Source organism: Salmo salar, chromosome ssa09, assembly GCF_905237065.1.
Source record: "Salmo salar chromosome ssa09, Ssal_v3.1, whole genome shotgun sequence".
In the NCBI taxonomy this organism is placed as follows: domain Eukaryota; kingdom Metazoa; phylum Chordata; class Actinopteri; order Salmoniformes; family Salmonidae; genus Salmo; species Salmo salar.
The window spans coordinates 8,432,027-8,449,077 of record NC_059450.1 but is presented as its reverse complement, the minus strand read 5'-3'; the positions used below and the strand labels follow the sequence as shown (position 1 = coordinate 8,449,077).

General features: G+C 42.0%; 1 protein-coding gene across 2 annotated transcripts; it reads left to right on the top strand.

Annotated features, from left to right (window-relative positions):
- Positions 1–745: 745 nt before the first annotated feature.
- On the top strand, positions 746–13,037 carry LOC106610672 (platelet-activating factor receptor). 2 transcript variants are annotated; one of them, XM_014210120.2, is made up of 4 exons: positions 746–1,224; positions 8,305–8,452; positions 9,112–9,198; positions 9,628–13,037. In XM_014210120.2, exon 4 carries the CDS (start codon positions 9,670–9,672, stop codon positions 10,786–10,788), a length of 1,119 nt encoding a protein of 372 aa, XP_014065595.1. In that variant the 5' UTR covers positions 746–1,224; positions 8,305–8,452; positions 9,112–9,198; positions 9,628–9,669; the 3' UTR covers positions 10,789–13,037. The 2 variants fall into 2 exon arrangements, with proteins under 2 accessions (XP_014065595.1, XP_014065594.1); XM_014210119.2 differs by lacking the exon at positions 8,305–8,452 and having other exon boundaries at positions 747–1,224.
- Positions 13,038–17,051: the final 4,014 nt, after the last annotated feature.

The following is a 17,051-nucleotide window of genomic DNA, read 5'->3' as shown; positions in this document are numbered from 1 at the left end:
TGTTTGTTTTGGTTGTGTTTCAGATTATTTTGTGCCAATAGGAAATAATGCTAAATAATGTATTGTGTCATTTAGGAGTTAGTTTTATTGTAAATAAGAATAGAATATGTTTTTAAAGACTTCTACATTAATGTGGATGCTACCATAATTATGGATAATCCTGAATTAGTAGTGAATAATGATGAGTGAGAAAGTTACAGACAAATATCATGCCCCCAATACATGCTAACCTCTCACCATTGCAATAAAAGGGGAGGTTAGCATTTTTGGAGGGGTATGACTTTCTCACTCATCATTATTCACGATTCATTCAGGATTATCTGTAGCATCCAAAAGATTCATTCTGCTAATATGTAAAATGACTTAGAATTGCATGACATTTTTATAAAAGGCTATTGTTTCTCAGACCTGTAAATACAATGACAGATTCATGCAATGCTTTTACTATAAATAAAGGAGATCTTTCCACCCCTACTCTGTTCCACGGTGGTCTGCGAACCCACAACCAGACCTTCTGGCCGGCAGCCCTGTGGCTATCAACACTTCTGTCTTGCCATAAAATGCTTACACAATTTCAAAAACTGCATATCTAAGGCTCTGGTCTGTCCAATAAGTGGGGGTAAATGGTAAACATGCTCTCTGCTATCCACGTTATATTTTTTATTTTGGGTATAGGGGAGGGTCACCTTTTTTAAGCGTCAGGGAGGGTTTAGGTAAAATATGTTTTGCTGAAAGGGGAGGACCATCCATTTTCATTTCAGAGAGGTCCGATTTTCAGAGAGGTGTCTTCTTATAAATAACGTTCACAACCCTTACTATGCTCGTTACCAATGAGTAGATGGGATGGGGCAGGACATGCAGTGCGTCAAGCATCTCAAATAAAACCAAAAAACTGTCTACACAGACGCCCGGACTACGGAGATGCCGGTTGATGAGCGGGAGCAGCTTGGATGAAATGATTGAATAACACTTATGTGTACATTTATTTCGTTGCGCTCGCACACGCAACCTGGGCGGTCTAGTCACGGAGTCAAGCGCTTCATGGTGGATTCATTAGAGGAGTTTCTCTAGTTTCAAGAAACTTTATTCTAATATGTACATGTACTAGGCTATAGATACAGTATGTTTACGATTGTAGCCTAAAATACGCTGATTTCAAGATAATAGTGTGGAACACACACACTTGGAAAGACTAACGCAGTGAGAAAGGAGCCACGCACTCAGGTAAGCGCATCTTTCTTACTATTTTCTAATAAAATGTAATTATATTGTTACGTATGAGAACATCACCTTTTTTTTTTTACAAAGTTGCCAAGTAAATGCTATTATACAAAGACTAGGATAGGTGCTAATATTGTACTATTCTGCTTGAGATTTCAAATGTTTTGCACTGATCTTTATTACCTGTGAAAATGTTTGTTAATTTATAATTATTTATTGTATAAAGGTTAAAACAAATGTGCACACATGGCGAACATCTTTCATTGCATTTATAATAAATGTCTAGAGCCATGCAGAGAAACCTAAATTATTTCATACAGTATTCGAAAACATTGTACAAGCAGTTCTTAAAAGGGCAATCTGGGGTGGTACATCCTTTTTTTTTTACTTTTAAAATAATTATTTATAGCCATTTATTCTTGAAGAATTTATAAATACCTCATGAACTTAGTTTAACTTTCTTAGTTCATCTTGTTATAATCTTGTTTTATTCCATTGTTTGTCCTTGCATCCATAGCTCCTTCAATGAGTGGTTACAATTTTTCCAGCAATACTGCTCAGCTGTTTACCAAAAATGTGTTGTTTGAATCCCAGATTGCACCTTTCAGCGAGACAGGCCTTTCTCTGTGCTGGTTGCTGTTAATAAGCAGAATCTACTGCACACCCAAAACCGATTAGTGAAGGTGCTGTATGCAAAATGCAAAACTGGAAAAACAGGAAAATAGGGTCCTGTAGACTCAGCCCTAATTTGTGTGCTCTCTGACACCCGGAGTTGCATGGTAAATGGCCCAGGAACACAAGGAAAGCACAATGCACAAGGACTAACTAGCCAGCCTGTCCCCTGCTGAGGGGCCAAAATGTATCTCTGCTACAGTATCCAGAGGACTGAGTATTGAATGAGTGATAGAAAAGCACTATATTATCCATATTTAGTATCTATTGTTCACTGAGGATAACTCTGATGCTATCTAAAGTGAATAAAAATATAAACGCAACATGTAAAGTGTTGGTCCCATGTGTCATGAGCTGAAATAAAAGATCCCAGAAATGTTCCATTTGCACAAAAAAAGCTTATTTCTCTCAAATTTTCTACACAAATTTGTTTACATCCCTGTTAGCGAGCATTTCTCCTTTGCCAAGATAATCCATCCACCTGACAGGTGTGGCATATCAAGAAGCTGATTCAACGGCATGATCATTACACAGGTGCACCTGCTGCTGGGGACAATAAAAGGCCACTCTAAAATGTGCAGTTTTCTCACATCACAATGCAACAGATTTCTCCAGTTTTGATGGATCATGCAATTGGCATGCTGACTGCAGGAATGTTCACCAGTGCTGTTGCCAGAGAAATGAATGTTAATTTCTCTACCATGAGCCGCTTCAAGCATTGTTTTAGAGAATTTGCAGTAGGTACAACCGGCCTCACAACCGCAGACCACGTGTAAAGCGCTATGTGGGTGAGCGGTTTGCTGATGTCAAGGTTGTGAGCAGAGTGCCCCATGGTGGCAGTGGGGTTTTGGTATGGGTAGGCATAAGCTACAGACAACGAACACAATTGCATTTTATCGATAGCAGTTTTAATGCCCAGAGATACCGTGACGAGAAAATGGCGCCAGAGCAGAAGGCAGACGTTTTACATGCCCCCAACCGATTGTGTTTTTTTGTTCGTTTATCTGCGTTGTTTGTAACTTATTTTTTTACTATTTTGTACATAATGCTGCCGCTACCGTCTCTTATAACCAAAAATAACTTCCAGACATCAGGATTGCATTACTCACCAAGGACTAGCAGAATCCTTTTTCTTCTTTCATGAGCCCGAGGCGGAGGATATACGGCTCCCTCGGGAACAGGCCCCAACCCCAGTGATCTGCGTGAAGAGGAGGCGGAGAAAGAGAGGCCGGAGGGCAGGTGCCTTCTGAGGAGTAGGAGGCGATCAAATAAACCCCCACTCCCCTCGATTCTGCTCACAAACATGCAATCTTTGGACAATAAAATGGACGAGTTATTGGGAAGATTAAACTACAAATGGGACATTAAAAACTGTAACATCTTATGCTTCACGGCTGAACGACGACAATATCAACATACAGCTGGATGGTTATACGATGTACCAGCAGGAAAGAACACCAGCGTCTGGTAAGACAAGGGGTGGCGGTCTATATATTTTTGTGAACAACAGCTGGTGCACGATATCTAAGGAAGTCTCGAGCCATTGCTCGCCTGAGGTAGTTTCTCATGATAAGCTGCAGACCACATTACCTACTGAGAGAGTTTCCTCTATATTCTTTGTAGCTGTTTACATACCACCACAGTCAGAGGCTGGCACCAAGATAGCATTGAATGAGCTGTATTCTGCCATAAGCAAACAAGAAAACAAGAGAGGCGGCGCTCCTAGTAGCCGGGGACTTTAATGCAGGGAAACTTAAAACCTCTTGGCGTTCCCCTAGGATAGGGGGCGCTAAAGCGATTTTTGAAAAGAATTCGTGCCCATTTTAAACGGCCTCCTACTCAAACTCAGAAGCTAGGATATGCATATAATTAATACTTGTGAACAGAAAACACCCTAAAGTTTCTAAAACTGTTTGAATGGTGTCTGTGAGTATAACAGAACTCATATGGCAGTCAAAACCCCGAGACCGATCGTAACAGGATGTGGAATTCTGAATTGTGGACTCAACTTCACATCTTTGCCTATTAATCACACCGTGAGCTATGGTTCATTGAGCACTTCCTATTGCTTCCACGAGATGTCCCCAGTCATTACAAAGTCGTTTGAGTCTCCTACTGTTAAAACTGAATGAATGAGACGCTGTTGAAATTGGTCACATGAGGAGGGCCATCACCATTATGACGCCGGCGGCCCTGTCTACCCTCCCCTTTCGAAACGTTTTGAAACACAATGCAATCGTCCCCCTCGAATCTTATTGGCTCTCTTGTTGAAACAGGCCCTGAAGATTTATGTTATACAACGTTTGACATGTTTGAACGAACCTAAATGGGAAAAATCGAAATAGCTGTCCCGTGGCCGACGGAGCATTTGGAACAGCCTTCAGACGCGCTAACAAGAACAAGCTCTTGGAACATAAAGGAGTCATTTTTTCGAACGAAAATACATTTGTTGTGGACCTGGGATTCCTGGAAGTGCTTTCTGATGAAGACAACCAAAGGTAAGGGATTATTGACAATAGTATACAAGACTAGATGTGATATGCGATTGTTCCAAGATGGCGCAGACCTATATTTACTAGGTAATTTTCTGAGTATCGCATCCCTTTTATCGCAAAGTGTGATTACCCAGTAAAGTTATTTTTAAATCTGGTATTACAGGTGCTTTCAAGAGATATTCATCTATAAATCTTAGAATGACAATATTACATTTTAACAATGTTTTCGAATAGTAATTTAGTAAATTGTAGCACTGTTTCACCGGATGCATTTGAGGGAAAATAGTAAGTCAACGTTACGCACCGATGTAAAATGCTGTTTTTATATATAAATATGAACTTTATCGAACAAAAGAATGCATGTATTGTGTAACATGATGTCCTAGGTGTGTCATCTGATGAAGATTGTCAAAGGTTAGTGCTGCATTTAGCTGTTTTTTGGTTATTTGTGATGCATGTGGTTGGTCGGAAAATGGCTATGTGGCTACTTTTACGATATACTCCTCTAACATAATTTAATGTTTTGCTTTTGCTGTAAAGCCTTTTTGAAATCGGACAACGTGGTTCGATTCAGGAGAGGTGTATCTATAAAACGATATAATTTGAATATTATTATTATTTTTTTTAACCTGTTATGGCTAGGGGGCAGTATTTTCACAGCCGGATAAAAAACGTACCCAATTTAATCTGATTATTACTCCTGCCCAGAAACTAGAATATGCATATAATTATTAGCTTTGGATAGAAAACACTCCAAAGTTTCTAAAACTGTTTGAATGGTGTCTGTGAGTATAACAGAACTCATTTGGCAGGCCAAAACCTGAGAAGATTCCATGCAGGAAGTGGCCTGTCAGACAATTTCTTGCCCTTCTTGATTATCTCTATCCATTACAGAGGATCTCTGCTGTTACGTGAAACTTCCTACGGCTCCCATGGGCTCTCAGAAGGCGGCAAAAAGCTGAATCGTGGCTTTGCAGGCTCTGGTTGAAAAAAAGTAGCGCGTTTGGGTAGTGGCTGGTTACAGTACTGTGAGACTCAGGCGCGTGCCCGCGTCAACCCCATGCTATGTTTTCTTTCGTCTGTTTACCTAAACGCAGATTCCCGGTCGGAATATTATCGCTTTTTTACGAGAAAAATGGCATAAAAATTGATTTTAAACAGCGGTTGACATGCTTCGAAGTACGGTAATGGAATATTTAGAAATCTTTTGTCACGAATTGCGCCATGCTCGTGACCCTTATTTACACTTCGGATAGTGTCTTGAACGCACGAACAAAACGCCGCTATTTGGATATAACGATGGATTATTTTGGACCAAACCAACATTTGTTATTGAAATAGCAGTCCTGGGAGTGCATTCTGATGAAGATAACAAAGGTAATCAAACTTTTGTAATAGTAAATCGGAGTTTGGTCAGGGCTAAACTTGGTCGGTGTCTAAATGGCTAGCCGTGATGGCTGGGCTATCTACTGAGAATATTGCAAAATGTGCTTTCACCGAAAAGCTATTTTAAAATCAGACATATCGAGTGCATAGAGGAGTTCTGTATCTATAATTCTTAAAATAATTGTTATGTTTTTTGTGAACGTTTATCGTGAGTAATTTAGTAAATTCACCGGAAGTGTTCGGTGGGAATGCTAGTTCTGAACATCACATGCTAATGTAAAAAGCTGGTTTTTGATATAAATATGAACTTGATTGAACAAAACATGCATGTATTGTATAACATAATGTCCTAGGCGTGTCATCTGATGAAGATCATCAAAGGTTAGTGCTACATTTAGCTGTGGTTTGGGTTTATGTGACATTATATGCTAGCTTGAAAAATGGGTGTCTGAATATTTCTGGCTGGGTACTCTGCTCACATAATCTAATGTTTTGCTTTCGCTGTAAAGCCTTTTTGAAATCGGACAGTGTGGTTAGATAAAGGAGAGTCTTGTCTTTAACCTGTTTGGGCTAGGGGGCAGTATTGAGAATTTTTTAAAAAATATGTGCCCATTTTTAACTGCCTCCTACACCAACTGAGAAGCTAGAATATGCATATTATTGTTCAGGTTTGGATAGAAAACACCCTAAAGTTTCTAAAACTGTTTGAATGGTGTCTGTGAGTATAACAGAACTCCTATGGCAGGCAAAAACCTGACAAGGTTTCATGCAGGAAGTGGCCTGTCTGACAAGGAGTCGTGCGTCTTGCATCTGTTTATTGAAGAGTAAGGATCTTAGCTGTAACGTGACAATTCCCAGGGCTCCAATAGGCTCTCAGAACCCGGGAAAAACCTGAACGATGACGAGGCAGCCTCTGGCTGAAACAGATTATCGCCTTATCCAAGTGGCCGATCAGAGGACCATTGAATGAGGCGCGTGCACGATTCGCCCCCGTGGAGAAATTTCATTCGGCTGTTTAGCTTATTGCAGATTCCCGGTCGGAATATTATCGCTTTTCTACGAGATAAATGGCATAAAAATTGGTTTTAAACAGCGGTTGACATGCTTCGAAGTACGGTAATGGAATATTTAGACATTTTTTGTCACGCCATGCGCCATGCGCACGACCGTTATTTACCATTCGTATAGTGTCTAGAACGCACGAACAAAACAGAGGATATTTGGATATAACGATGGATTATTTGGGACCAAACCTACATTTGTTATTGAAGTAGAAGTCCTGGGAGTGCATTCTGACGAAGAACAGGAAAGGTAAGAACATTTTTCTTATAGGAAATAGGATTTTTGTGAAGGCTAATCTTGCCGGGTGTCTAAATAGCTAGCCGTGATGGCTGGACTATGTACTTAGAATATTGCAAAATGTGCTTCATCCGAAAAGCTATTTTAAAATCGGACATATCGAGTGCATAGAGGAGTAATGTATCTATAATTCTTAAAATAATTGTTATGCTTTTTGTGAACGTTTATCGTGAGTAATTTAGCAAACTGTTAGTAAATTCCCCGGAAGTTTGCGGGGGGTATGCTTTTTCTGAACGTCACATGCTAATGTAAAAAGCTGTTTTTTGATATAAATATGAACTTGATTGAACAGACATGCATGTATTGTATAACATAATGTCCTAGGTGTGTCATCTGATGAAGATCATAAAAGGTTAGTGCTGCATTTAGCTGTGGTTTGGGTTTTTGTGACATTATATGCTAGCTTGAAAAATGGGTGTCTGATTATTTCTGGCTGGGCACTCTCCTTACATAATCTAATGTTTTGCTTTCGTTGTAAAGCCTTTTTGAAATCGGACAGTGTGGTTAGATTAAGGAGAGTCTTGTCTTTAAATAGCTGTAAAATAGTCATATGTTTGAGAAATTGAAGTAATAGTATTTCAAACGATTCAAAAATCGCGCCACTGAATTCAGGTGGCTGTTACGTAGGTGGGACGAATTCGTCCCGCCTTGCCCATAGAGGTTAAAATGGTGTAAAATAGTCATATGTTTGAAAAATTGAAGGTTTTGGATTTTTGAGGAATTTGTAATTCGCGCCACGCCTATCATTGGATATTGGAGCAGGTGTTCCGCTAGCGGAACATCTAGATGTAAGAGGTTATGGAGGGCTAAAAGTCTGCTGAAACGTTCAATGCCACGCTCAACCCCATCAGTTCTTTAAAATCCATCTTCAGCTGTTCTGAGCTGCCCTTCATCATGTCATTGAATCCCACATGAACTATGATAGACTCAATTTCCGGATGCTGATTTAAAATGTTTGGGTGCAGCTTATTGATATCCTGTACTCGTGCTCCTGGATAGCACAACGTTTTTGCCACACGGACTGAGACATTACTCACCATTGAACCGCCCAATACAACGGCGGAGAAGGGAATGGAAAAATCTGACCATTCCTAACCCTCACACAATTCTTTGAACCTTTCACGGATCCATGAAAATCAGGATAGTGTATGCCCGCTGCTTCCCCCGATAGGTCCAGACCTCCCACAGAAGGCAGTGCCCGTCAGATCCAGGGAGAGGGAAAGGAGCCGAACTCGACAACGAAGCCACTGCTGGAGTCAGCGTATTTGGAGTCAGCACCGCCATCGCAGACACAGGCAATCCCAGCGATGAAGGCGCAGGTAGATCAGGCACCAGTGCAGTGAAGCTATTCCTTATGTCAATCTGCTCCGAACCTCTCACAGTCACCGCCGTCCGCTTAGCAGCATGCTGCTGCCTTTGGTTTCCATGACTTGTGACATGGGACCAGCACTGATTGGAACAATCTTCTTGCTGTTCTCTGTCTACTTCATTACAAGATGGAGTAGGAGAAGCAGATGGAGATGACTTCCTTGGCAGGCAAGTTCTAGGTAGCACAGGCCATTCAGATAGGGACCGATGACAAGGCTGGAAAACATCCATCAGGCCCGAGCGGCGTCCAGCCATAGGAGTTGAGAACGAGAAAGTTCCAATTTTCCTTCCTAATACCTTCCTAATATTGATTTACCCCCCCCCCCCACACACACACACTTATTGAAGTGGATTAACAAGTGACATCAATAAGGGATCATAGCATTCACCTGGTCAATCTATTTCATGGAAAGAGCAAGTGTTCTTAGTGTATAATGTATATTTACTTATCAGATCGGACTTGCCGTAACTGAAGTTCCCTGTATTTTTTTTCCGACAGGGCTGTTATCTCTTTAATTTCAAGTTTAAGAAAGAAGAAAGACAAGTCTTAACATGTGAAATATTAACACATTTAAACTCAATTTCTTTGTACTTCTTTTCCTTGGAAAAGGGTTAGGATTTACTGGAACCAGGACATATCCATCCTTTTAGTGACGTAGTTCATCCGGATTGTGGGAATCCCATTGAACTGACCAGGGTAAGTGCAGTTCAACCTTTGTTTCCTCTTGCGCTCACTTCCCATTCCTAAGTGAATGTCACTAGGGTGGCCAAACAGTTATGCCACATTAGGCAAAGCATCAGTCCAGATATCATGTCATTCCATACAATATCGTAACACCTTTTATATACACTTTCTTATTTTTCTAATACATGAGTTGTTAAGCCACTAAGTAGGGCTTATGAAGCCTTTATATCCACAATTTTTGTAAATATAAACTAGGACCCCTCTTGTTATTGTCTGTTACACTGTTGACAGAGCAGGAAGACATTAGTCTAGATTTGACTGGAAATATGGTCATCATTCACTCATCATCACAAACAGAGAGCACAGTGTCGAAAGTCCACTAAAGTGAATATTGCAGTGAGTCTTGAAATATGACTCTAATAGGAAGTATTTTTCTCACAGAGGGAGTTGCTTGCTTTAGCAAAATCAACAGTGGAGTCGACCATGGGGATTCAAGAGGACTTAGTAGTGACCACGGCTGTGAACTTTGTCGGGAACGGAAACTTCCTGGACTCGGCGTTCCGCTACACCCTCTTCCCAGTGTTCTACGGTGTTGTGTTCATCATTGGGCTGATAGCCAATAGTTACGTGCTGTTCGTGCTGTGGCGCCTGCGCGATGCCAAGGTCTTGAACGAGATCTGCATCTATATGGCCAACCTGACTGTGGCCGACCTCCTCTTCGTGTGCGCCCTCCCCTTCTGGATTGGCTACTACCATCACGGTGGCGTCTGGCTCTACGGCGAATTCCTGTGCCGTGTCACTGGTGTGTTCTTCTTCATCAACACCTACTGCTCCATCCTCTTCCTCACTGCCATCAGTATCAACCGCTACTGGGCCATCACGCGCCCACTGGACGCCGCCTCGTCCGACCATTGGTGCCGTGGGGTGGCCGTCACAGCGGTCATCTGGGTGGTCACTCTGTCCATGTCTGTGCCATACCTCTTGAAGACGGGCATCCAGAAGGACAAGAGCAACGTGTCGCGATGCTTCGAGGGCTACCACCATGAGACGGATGGCGAGAAGCGGGTGGTGGCCGCAACCCACCTTATCATTGTGGGGTGCTTCGTCTTGGTCTTCTTCCTCGTCGTAGTGTGTAATCTGCTCATCGCCCGGGCGTTACTAGCCCAGTCCCTTACACAGGCTCGGTGCTCCAGTTCCTCAAAACCCCGGGGGGTGAAGAGCCGGGCCCTGCAGATGCTGTGCGCTGTGGTGGGGGTGTTCGTGGTGTGCTTCCTCCCCCACCACATGGTCCAGGGCCCCTGGACCCTGGCTGTGCTGGAGATCAAGGAGGGCTGGGGCAGCACGGAATGGAACCAGAAGACCAAGCAGTGGTTGAACGATGCCCACCAGGTCACCCTGATGCTGATGGGGCTCAACTGCCTCCTAGATCCCGTGGTGTACTGCTTCGCCACCAGGAGGTTCCACATGTATATCAAGGACCATCTGAAAAAGGTGGGGAGGGGCAGAGGCTGCTCGGAAACAGCCATCACACACATCTCTGTAGTGGAATGCAAGAATGTGAGCCAGCGGCTCCATTGCGAACAGCAGCAGCTCAATAATTAAAGTCCTTCACTGTAACAGAAAACTGTCATTTATATGGTAAATTTGGGTATTATTAACAGTAAAATACTCCAAACGCTTTACTGCAGCGTAGTGTAAATTGTTGTGGGCGAGGAAACAATTGCTTTATTTTGAATGGTACTGTAATTCCACCCCACAGAATACAGTACTGTATCGTGTCTTTGGGGGCCAAAAACCTTTTGACCACTTGTGAGTGCATGTTATTGTTGTTTCTGGCTTATTAACATATTTTGAGCCGTGCCTTGTAAGAGGCTATATTTGTTGCACCCGTGAGTGAAAATGCTGTACCAATTTAACTCCTATGTTATAGGAGACAGATTGTACAGGGGACAGATTTTAGTGGCAGCAAGTCTTAAACCTTAAATGGTTGAGCATTTTGCCATGTCCTTTTGGTCTGTACCCTTGTAGTCGCTGCCAGTTTGGAACATTTTGTTAAGGCCTCTACAGGTGCAAGTAATATAAAACACCAATTATGCATTAATATGCTGTGGGTTGTGTACAACCAGATGTTTTTCAAGGGAAAAGGAAAGAGAGCCTGTGACGCCTACACGACTTCCGCTTTTGGACGTTAACAAGGCGACACTCCATCTTAACTCCTCCTCCACATTTATTGGATTGGTTGAACAGTGCAGAAGAGAACCTCCCTCAACAGTTTTTTTCTTCTCGTCAGCTACGTTAGGTTACCTAGCAGCCAACCTGCTTGCACCAATCCCTTGTAATTACAGTAAAATACTGTGAAATACAAACCCGTCCCCTCAATGAATTTCATTCATCCATTCATCTATGTGCCGACCTTACAGTGATATGCTTACTTACAAGCCCTTAACCAACAACGCAGTTAAGAAAAATAAGTGTTTAGAAAGTATTTACTAAAATAAACTGAAGTAAAAAATACAAATAAAATCGAAAAATATTTAAAGAGCAAACAATAAAATAACAGTAGCGAGGCTATATACAGGTTGGTACCGGTACAGAATCGATGTGCAGGGGCACCGGTTAGTTGAGGTAATATGTACATGAAGATAGAGGTAAAGTGACTATGCATAAATAATATACAGAGAGTAGCAGCAGCGTAAAAATGTGTGGGGGGGAATAGTCCGGGTAGCCATTTGATTAGCTGTTAAATTTCACCACCTCTCTTTCTTCCTGTTCTTTTTCTCTTTTGAGCTTAAACAGAGTATAAAAGCAGAAGTTTCATAGGGAACTGGAGCTTCTAAAAATGATAGATTCACCCCTTACACAATTCTCTCTGGAAGGAGATTAAGGTCTCTATTCAGAAATCCTCATTATTTCGTTGAATGATTTAAAATTTGAGCGTTGTTATTTCTATATAGCCTATACTTTCTCGTTCTGAACTTCTAACGTGAGTAGGATGGGTCTGGCTTTGTGACAATAATCAAGACCAGCTGCTCACCGATATGACAGCCCCAGTGCAGTTACACCTCCGACACCGCCAAAACATCAGCTATGCGGGTGTCGGCTGTTGCCCGTTAATGCTGATCTGATTGAATCTAGGCTTAAGGGTCCCACTGTTCAGCAAGAGTAGGAGCAGGGCAAGTTTCATTCAGCCATCAGGCTGCTGAACAGTGGGACATAGGACAGATACGGATAGACAGTAGGCCCCAGAGACTTTGAATATGTGAAAATGTAAATGTGTGACTTGTGTACTAGCTTTCCAGTTTTCCATACTGCATGTAATATATTGTGTTGTGTAGGTGTATTTGTATGCTGACATCACAAAATGAATTTACATGTAAATGGACAAAGTATATCGAATCGTATCGTATTTGTTTTGCAATTTTGTACGATTGCAAAACAAATACTGGGAGCCAAGAAGTACTTTTTTAAATGTGATGCATTGCTATTATTGTTATTGCTATTATTATTGTAAAGAATGATGGAGTAACAAACTTTAAGGTCATTTTATGAGGCTGGTAACCATCCTACTGGGCACAGATGTCAATTCAACATCTATTCCATGTTGGGTCAGCGTAATTTCAATGAAATGACGTGGAAACAATGTTGATTCAACCAGTGTATGCCCAGTGGGATGTGATGAACTTGATGACTTCTCAGCTGTCAGCTGCTGAAGTATAAACAGAGACGGTTTATGAAGTAAGTTGACCACTGGTATAAATGTTGCACTTACTGTAACTCTTTGTATGTGATGCAATTGAAACATATTGTGTAACGCTGTACTGCATTCTCAAATAAAACAAATATCTAACACATATTGTTATTGAAATACCAGTTTTCTTTTTTGTTTCACAAATTAAAAGCTACCATTAAAAGATTATGGGAAACATAACAAACAGAAATGTACACTTATCAAACCTCTTATTTTTTGTAAGTTAGTCAAATGTGTCTTCTCTTCAAATATTATACAAACACACAGACATATACTTAAGGACAGTTTCTCTGACACAGATTTAACGTAGTCCTGGACTAAAAAGCATGGTCAATGGAGAATTGCAATAGTTTTTTAGTCCAGAAATAGGTTTCATCTGTGTGGAAAACCAGCCAACAATTTTAAAAGTATCACTTCTGGTATCCACAGTATATGGTTTATCAAGTGGGGTATTCTAATGTTACATTCATGTTACATTTACATATTGTCACACCCTGATCTGTTTCACCTGTTTTGTTTTTGTTTCCACCCCCCCCCACCAGGTGTCTCCCATTTCCCCTCATTATCCCCTGTGTATTTATACCTGCGTTTTCTGTTTGTCTGTTGCCAGGTCATCTTGTTCTGTAAAGTCGTACCAGCGTCTTTCTCCGTGTTTTTTCCTCTTTCTGGTCTTTGTTCTAGTCTCCCCGGTTACGACCTGTTTTGCCTGTCCTGACCCTGAGTCTGCCTGCCGTCTACGTATGCCAACTATTACGAACCCCTGCCTGTCCTCGACCTGCCTTTTGCTTGCCCCTGTCTATTCAATAAATCTCGGAGACTTCAACCATCTGCCTCACGTGTCTGCATCTGGGTCTCATCCAGAGTCATGATACATATGATGTTCCTGTCCTCTGGGAAGTCCCATCATTCTCGCCAGTGGTGGGAAAAGTACCTAATTGTCATACTTGAGTAAAAGTAAAGATACCTTAATAGAAAATGACGCAAGTAAAAGTGAAAGTCATCCAGTAAAATTCTACTTGATTAAAAGTGTAAAAGTATTTGGTTTTAAATATATAAAAAGTAAATGTAGTTGCTAAAATATAATTAAGCATCAAATCTAAACGTGCGAGTCATTTCAAATTCCTTATATTAAGCAAACCAGATGGCACCCTTTATATATATATATACTGGTCAAAAAATAAAGGGAACACTAAAATAACACATCCTAGATCTGAATGAATGAAATAATCTTATTAATGTCACGACTCCTGCCGAGGGTGACTCCTCCTCGGCGGTCGTCGTCACCGGCCTACTAGCTGCCACCGATCCCTTTTTCCTTTTCTGTTGGTTTTGTCTTTATTGGTATCACCTGTGTTCCATTAGTGATTAGTTGGGTATTTAAGCCCGTTTCCCCACCTGTTCTGTGTGCGGGCTTATTTCGTTCTTGCACTGTGTATTGTGTAAGTGGAACGTGTTTTGGGTCATTGTATTTTGATTACACCCTGTTGTTATTTTGGGAGTATACTTTCTTTGATGGTGCATTTATTAAAGCACGATAGCAAACACTCTTGTTTCCTGCGCCTGACTCCACACCCACTACATCAAGCGTTACAATTAAATACTTTTTTCTTCACATAGTTCAATGTGCTGACAACAAAATCACACAAAAATAATCAATGGAAATCAAATTTATCAACCCATGGAGGTCTGGATTTGGAGTCACACTCAATTAAAGTGGAAAACCACACTACAGGCTGATCCAACTTTGATGTAATGTCCTTAAAACAAGTCAAAATGAGGCTCAGTAGTCTGTGTGGCCTCCACGTGCCTGTATGACCTCCCTACAACGCCTGGGCATGCTCCTGATGAGGTGGAGGATGGTCTCCTGAGGGATCTTCTCCCAGACCTGGACTAAAGCATCCGCCAACTCCTGGACAGTCTGTGGTGCAACGTGGCGTTGGTGGATGGAGCGAGACATGATGTCCCAGATGTGCTCAATTGGATTCAGGTCTGGGGAACGGGCGGGCCAGTCCATAGCATCAATGCCTTCCTCGTGCAGGAACTGCTGACACACTCCAGCCACATGAGGTCTAGCATTGTCTTGCATTAGGAGGAACCCAGGGCCAACCGCACCAGCATATGGTCTCACAAGGGGTCTGAGGATCTCATCTCGGTACCTAATGGCAGTCAGGCTACCTCTGGCGAGCACATGGAGGGCTGTGCGGCATGCTGGAGGATGTTGCAGGCAGCAGAACGTTCTCCACGGCGTCTCCAGACTCTGTCACGTCTGTCACGTGCTCAGTGTGAACCTGCTTTCATCTGTGAAGAGCACAGGGCGCCAGTGGCGAATTTGCCAATCTTGGTGTTCTCTGGCAAATGCCAAACGTCCTGCACGGTGTTGGGCTGTAAGCACAACCCCCACCTGTGGACGTCAGGTCCTCATACCACCCTCATGGAGTCTGTTTCTGACCGTTTGAGCAGACACATGCACATTTGTGGCCTGCTGGAGGTCATTTTGCAGGGCTCTGGCAGTGCTTCTCCTGCTCCTCCTTGCACAAAGGCGGAGGTAGCGGTCCTGCTGCTGGGTTGTTGCCCTCCTACGGTCTCCTCCACGTCTCCTGATGTACTGGCCTGTCTCCTGGTAGCACCTCCATGCTCTGGACACTACGCTGACAGACACAGCAAACCTTCTTGCCACAGCTCGCATTGATGTGCCATCCTGGATGAGCTGCACTACCTGAGCCACTTGTGTGGGTTGTAGACTCCGTCTCATGCTACCACTAGAGTGAAAGCACCGCCAGCATTCAAAAGTGACCAAAACATCAGCCAGGAATCATAGGAACTGAGAAGTGGTCTGTGGTCCACCTGCAAAACCACTCCTTTATTGGGGGTGTCTTGCTAATTGCCTATAATTTCCACCTTTTGTCTATTCCATTTGCACAACAGCATGTGCAATTTATTGTCAATCAGTGTTGCTTCCTAAGTGGACAGTTTGATTTCACAGAAGTGTGATTGACTTGGAGTTACATTGTGTTGTTTAAGTGTTCCCTTTATCTTTTGAGCAGTGTATATATATATATACATACATTTTTTTTACGGATAGCCAGAGGCACACTCCAACACTCAGACATCATTTACAATGAAGCATATGTGTTTAGTCCACAAGATCAGATGCAGTAGGGATGACCAGGGATGTTTTCTTGATAAGTATGTGAATTGGACCATTGTCCTGTCCTGCAAAGTATTAAAAAATGTAATGAGAACTTTTGGGTGTCAGGGAAAATGTATGGAGTAAAAAGTAACGTTTCTTTAGGAATGCAGTGAAGTAAAAGTAAACGTAGTCAAAAATATAATAGTAAAGTACAGATACTCCAAAAAACGACTTAAGGAAAAATACTTTAAAGTACTACTTAAGTAATTAATTAACTTTAAATAATGTGGTTGGGTCCTGTTATAACACGTACTACTTAAGTACTTTACATCTCGCTCATGACAAGGTGGTGTAGACATCATCACAACAGGCCTAACTGTAGGTATCATCCCAAGGTGGAGGAGGTAGCATCCCCTTTCATGAAGGTGGGGCACATGTCGCTGTAGGCTCAGTTGGTTTCACCAGTTCATGTAGACTTCTCCCTCATCCCCAGTCTGGGCCTGACTCCTCACCATAATGGTGATAGCAGACACTACATCTAATGACTGCATGCATGTGTCTAATAACTACAGAATTGTGGTCCACTACATATTGTTCGGTAATGATTTCTTTGTCTACATATCCATAACGCATTCATTACACATCTATAAGCATTTCATGAACTTGTTATAACAGGACCCAAACACATTAAATGTGAATTAAGTGTATCCATAGCATATCTATAGCCCATGCTATGCAATAACTCTTATTTAGGTATCTTAATAGATGCATTATTACAATGACAGCGTACTGTAATTTTTATGGCTTTTTTCTAAAGTGTGCTTCTGCCATACCAGTGTTCGCTAGTGAATATGCCAAAAGGCCGAACCACATTTAGAAAATAATGCAGCCCAATTTTCCATCACTGGCCGGTATAGGCCCGTAACTTAAAGTCTTTACTGAGGTCAATGGTGCATGAACATCCCCACAGGTTTGAATCCTCAGGGT